General features: G+C 47.7%; 1 protein-coding gene across 1 annotated transcript in view; it reads left to right on the top strand.

Moving 5' to 3' along the window:
* Positions 1-5546, top strand: part of NDUFB9 (NADH dehydrogenase (ubiquinone) 1 beta subcomplex, 9, 22kDa) — a 6198-nt gene extending 652 nt beyond the window's left edge. Inside the window, exons 2-4 of the mRNA XM_006879303.1 lie at positions 1985-2179; positions 3650-3763; positions 5415-5546. Of these exons, the coding sequence (XP_006879365.1) occupies positions 1985-2179; positions 3650-3763; positions 5415-5546 (441 nt within the window). The remainder of the gene's footprint in view (positions 1-1984; positions 2180-3649; positions 3764-5414) is intronic.
* Positions 5547-5753: the final 207 nt, after the last annotated feature.

Genomic DNA, 5753 nt, shown 5'->3' with positions numbered 1-5753 from the left:
GTGTGTGTGTGTGTGTGTGTGTGTGTGTGTGTGTGTTCATCTGCTTCCCTGTGCTTCCCCATCATTCATTCAGGTGATTCTGTCTCGTGCTGCTTGGTGAATAAAGAAAGAGAATCCACTTTCCAAGCTGTAGCATGTATTGAATCAGTGGGAAAAATGGACATGTAAACACAGTTTAGGAAATACAGAATTCCCAGAACTTCATATGGATGGAGAAGGTAGAGCCTTCAAGAATTCAGCTCTTGGGAGCTCTGGTGGCTAGAAACTGTGCTGCAGGGGGGCCCTGCGTGACCATGTCAGCTGAAGGGTGCTCTGAATTCTGCCAGTTCACGGAAACCGTGCTGCGATTGCAATCTCGAAGGTGCACGGTTCAAATCCACCAGATGCTCTGCTAGAGAAGGCGGGACAATCTCCTCTGCTGCCAGTTGGATCTGATTGGATGGATGGTACACAACAGGAGAAAAGGTTTCTGTAAATTCTTTAGGGAAAAAAAGAACTTCAGCTCTGACTGTTGAGCCCGTAATCATGAGGGAAATAGCAGGAGTGCCTGTGACAGTGGAACCCTTTCGTGGCACAAATAGTTAACAGCTCACCTAGTATATAGTTCACGGTGTTGAAAACTACGGCGCAGTTCTCTGTGTACGGACTCAGGGTCCGTGAGTCAGAATTCAATCACAGCTAAATTCTGACTTACTCAGTCTCACGGACATTCTCTCTCTGCTTTGCCAGGTCCCCTCCGTCTGTTTGCCTTCATACTGTTAATTGTTCTCCATTTCCCATCCCAGGCCCTCTGATGTCGTCTCTCTGAGTATACTCCTTCAGTGCCTGGGTCTCTGCTCACTTGTCTAGTTTTATTTCCAATTACTTGGTAGATCCCTTCGAGATCTTGGAGACTCAGTTCGTCAGAATGCTTTGAAACCAAATTCATTTTATTTTCCCTATGCAGTAAATTAAGCCCTGAGCTGGTAACTGAAAGGGCTGCATGTGGAGCTCACCTGCCACTGTACAGGAGAAAGATGTGACAGTCAGCATCTGCGAAGATTGTTCTTGATACGTGCTGTGGAATCAGGACTGACCTGTATCTGATCCTCCAGTGCATTTTCAGAGGCAGTAGATGGCATGGGAGGAGGAGGAGGTTGCCCATCCTCCTGAGGAGCAGCTGGTGGTCTTGAACTCCGTGCCTTGGGGTTGGCAGCACAGCTCCTTACCACTCGAGGCTCTCAGATTTCAGCCTAGAAAACCTCTGGGGCAGTTCTTTACTGTCCTATCTTGTCACTTTGAGTTGGATTTGACTTAGTAGGCAGAACAACAACTACTTCCATTTTTATTGTCTCCACAAATGCTTTGTCTCACCTGATGGCATTTTTAGCCCTTGAGCTACTCACTTTAAACTGCAAAATTGCTCTCAAATACTCTGTATTCTTCCCTCAAACGATAACACATACCCACGAATACCATGAAGGAGCTCTGGTGACACAGTCTTGAGCACGCTGCTCTCCCAACTCAAAGGCCAGGTATCGTTGGCAGTTCAAATGTAGCAGCAGTTCTACTGTAGAAAGATAGGCAGTCTCTTCTCGTTGGGATTTACAGCCTCAGAAACTCAGTAGAGGGTCCCGAGTTGGAACAGATTTGATAGCAGTGAGTCTTTGTGTTAGCTACCATGTATTTTTTGGGGGGCAAAATAAAAGGGACTTCTGGTGACTTAGGGTAGCTTTTGTGTTTTGCTAATTGTTTTTTCATTTTTAGTTTAAATCATCAATCTTTGGAGGAGAGAAGTAGTTGGGCTGTGCTCAGCACGGTGTTTCTGGTCCGTACCTGCCGACATTTGGGGGCTGCTGTGGAAGCACTTGTATGGGAGTTTCTGGGTGTGGGAAGCTGGTGGGAGGTTACCCTGCAGCCAGGAGGCATTGTGGGAGAGCAGCGTCTTGTCAGACGGCCGTGCTGCCTGCTTAAATGGGAACACTTCTTCTCTCCCAAATCTTCAAGGGATAAGTACCGCTACTTCGCCTGCTTGATGAGAGCCCGGTTTGAGGAACACACGAATGAAAAGGACATGGTGAAGGCTACGTGGCTCCTGCGGGAGGCAGAGGAGGAATTCTGGTACCGTCAGCACCCGCAGCCGTACATCTTCCCGGACTCTCCGGGGGGCACCTCCTATGAGAGATACGAGTGTTACAAGGTAGGTGGGGATGGCAGGGCAGCTGCCTTCTGAGAGGCCAGCTCTGGGTATCTAGCCTTTGCAACTGCTCGCTTCCCTGCTGGGGCAGCTCGCGAATTTCTCTCCTGACAGTTACAGACACTTTTTCAGGTGTCAGTTTCTCTCTTCGATGCTTTGAAGCCTATCTAAATTCAACTCCAGCATCTTGCAGTGTGCTCATATAATGATAAATTACTTGGTAAACAGCTCATTTGTAGGCTTTCATGTGAACCAGTTTGGATTGGTGCTTCATAATTAAGGGAAATTGGAAGGAACACTTGCTGTAATGCCATAATATAAAGTTCCTCTGGGTATTTATGGCATGCAGGGAATAAGGAGTGATGCCATTTGTTAATTGATATTACTAACATTTCCCAACTGTAGTATTTCACTCTAAGCATTCCTTTTCCTCTGGTTTCTTGTCTAACTCTGCCATTTATTGTTTGACATGAGAAGCAGCTTGATTCTTGTCATGCTTTTAAACACACCCCTTGACTACTGCCTTCTTTCCTGATCGAATCAGGAAAGGTGGTATCAGAGTTGTATCCTGTCACTCTACCTACTTAGTCTGTGTGCTAAGCAGATAATCAATCCAAGAAACTGAATCATGTGAAGACCGAAACATGGAGGATGGAGAAAGGCTCCTTTATCTTCAGTATGCTGATGACACAGACCTTATTTGCTGCTGTAAAGAGGATTTGAAACACAACTGATGAAGACGAGACTACAGCCTCAGTGTGGACTACACTTCAGCATAAAGAAAACAAAAGTCCTCAAAACTGGACCAATAAGCAACATCGTGCTGAATGGAGAGAAGATTGTGAAGCCATTCAGGGTGTCATTTTACTTGGCTCCACCAGTAACCATGGAAAGAGCAGTCAAGATGTTAAACATGTTGCATTGGGGAAGTGTGCTGCAGAGAACTGATTTAAGTTGTTAATAAAGTGAAGGTGTCACATTGAACACTGAGACGTGCTTGACCCAAGCCATGGTGTTTTCAGTCACTTCGTATGCATATGAATAAGGACCGTGAATAAGGGGGACCAGAGAGTTGAGGCCTTTAAATTATGGTGTTGGTGAAGAATACAGAATGGACTGGACTTCCAAAAGACTCTGTCTTAGAAGTACAGCTGGAGTGCAGTTTAGAACTGGGGTGCAGACTTTACCTCAGATACATTATTGAGAAGGATCTGCACTTTACCATTGAACTTGGTAGAGTTCTTCAGTGAAGAGAGAAAGGCCTTCCACGAGATGGAGTGACACAGTGGCTGGACCCCCGGTTCATGCAGCCGTGATCACGTGGATGGTGCAGGACCGTGCGCCGTTCTGTTCTGCCATCCGCTGGTGACTGGCTCAGAACAGACGCGACAGTCATCTAAGCAGTCTCTGTCAGTAACGGACTCTGTCAGCGACCTTGTACGTGAATGACGCCATGGTTTCCTTTCCTGGCAGGTCCCTGAATGGTGCTTAGATAACTGGCATCCTTCGGAGAAGGCAATGTACCCGGATTACTTTGCTAAGAGAGAGGCGTGGAAGAAACTGCGGCAGGAGAGCTGGGAGCGGGAGGTGAGTCTTGTGTGTGACAGTGCTGGAGAGAGTTGTAAAGGAAGAAAGTTACTTGACAGTTCATATTAAAATAGACAAATGCATTTGGACTAGAAGAGTTGGTGATGTGGAGATGACAGACTTCTGTGTGATGACTTCAGTTTTCTTAGTGAAATAAGAGAGAAGCCAAGCAGTGGAAGTGTAGCATTATAGGGGAATTTGGAAAAGGGTGGATTGTCACGAGGAGGGGGCGTTTGCTGGAGGATGATATTGCTGGGTGGTGAAGACCCTTCAAATTAGAAACAATGTGTGAGGCCATTTTTTTTCTTTAGTGCTAGTGGAGAGCTCTGGTGGCCTATTTCATAGGGAGTTGCACTGCTAACCGTAAGCCTCACCTCCCTGTCAGTTCAAAGCCAGCAGTAACTCTGGGAGAAAGATGGGCAACTTCCCATGTAATTCAGGAGCCTGCTTGAGGGTCACCTGTGAGTCACTTCTGCCTTGATGGCTTTGAGTTTTTAGTTTAGCAGGACTGAGATGTGTGGGTACAGCTGGAAGTAGATGGTGTGGCCTGGGATTTGAGGTTATTCAAAAAGGAGTTGTTATGACAGAATGGCTCTGAACTGGATGTAAGCGGGAGGTAAGGACACAGATCAATGGGGAGAGGGGCGAGCGGGTAGGGCAAGAGTCGGCAAACCAGTGTGTGAATTTCGGGAATTCTTTCCAACAGGACGTGTAAGCAGGTGAGCTGGAATGGGAGGCTGTTCGTCAGATTGGGCAGGGTGGGGGGTGGGGGGACATTTGACTGGTTTTCAGAGGTGTGTGGATTCGGAGATGAGGTCCAGGAGGCTGAGCATTGGCAGTCGGCCAGGCTGAGTGTAAGGAACGTCACTGGCCAAGGAAGACTGTTTTACGTAAGAGACGTGCCAGCATTTAGAAGTTTGCAGTACATTGTGGGGATTGTCACGGTGATGGCAGCATTGGGCTTGGGCACAGTGGAGACTGAGGACGGCACAGGAGCAGCTGGGTCGGCGTGTTGGACGTAGGTGGCCAGGAGTCGGAGTAGACTCGGTGGCATCAGTCACCACACTTGAGTAACAGGTTTATGCCGCAGCAGTCAGGGTAGGTGAGCACATGGGCGTGGAGGCCCAGGTCAGCCACAATACAGGACTGAATTTCTCAGCTTCAGAGAATGAGTGGGCTTATCACCCTCCTCTGTCCTGATAGGCTTCTGTGCGGCGTGGCCATCGGTAGAACTGGGCCTAGCTGGGAGCACTAGAACGGACAAGCACACATTTCTAATGTGATTGGCCTGGTTGCTCTTTGGGGCCTTTAAAACCAACATCACTGATTGAAGAACCGAGGGTTTGTAACGGTCCTTGGGAGAGCACTCAGCCAAGCCAAGGTGCACAGGTGGGGTCATGACAACTGCAGTCGGGTAGCAGTGCCCATGGTTTTGCTTAATGAATAAGTGTGAAAATCTTCTAAGGAGAGCCGTTTTGTTTGTGAATAAACACATGTGTGTAAAACATAACGCAGGCATGTAAACACTGGCGCCCATCAGTGAGGAGGGGAGAGTGTAAGGAACGCAGACACAGCTGCCTCTTCCCGGGAGCATGCAGTCTTACAGAGCAGCGGACCCTTTTTGTAATCTTGTTTTCTCCATCCCCTTTAGATTAAGCAGCTACAGGAGGAGACTCCGCCTGGTGGTCCTCTAACAGAAGCGCTGCCCCCTGCTCGAAGGGCAGGTGACTTGCCCCCACTGTGGTGGACTTTTGTCACCAGACCCCGGGAGCGACCCACGTAGAGAGGGGGGGAATACACCTGGCTCTTTGTGTTTGCAAGTGAAGTGATAGACTCTGTACACACTTGCTCTAATAAAAATAACTGAACATAGTCTACTGTCACATCTTTTGTCTCAGATGAACCTGATACTTCGTTACTCTGCCATGGTTTGAAAAACAGATAATCAAGTTAGGTGTTCTTACTAAGTCAGTAAGCATTTTAAAGAAAA

Source organism: Elephantulus edwardii, unplaced genomic scaffold (assembly GCF_000299155.1).
Source record: "Elephantulus edwardii isolate Elephantulus edwardi_28Jun2011 unplaced genomic scaffold, EleEdw1.0 scaffold00003, whole genome shotgun sequence".
Classification (NCBI taxonomy): domain Eukaryota; kingdom Metazoa; phylum Chordata; class Mammalia; order Macroscelidea; family Macroscelididae; genus Elephantulus; species Elephantulus edwardii.
Note: the sequence above shows the minus strand (reverse complement) of the source record. Positions and strands in the feature narration are given on the sequence as shown.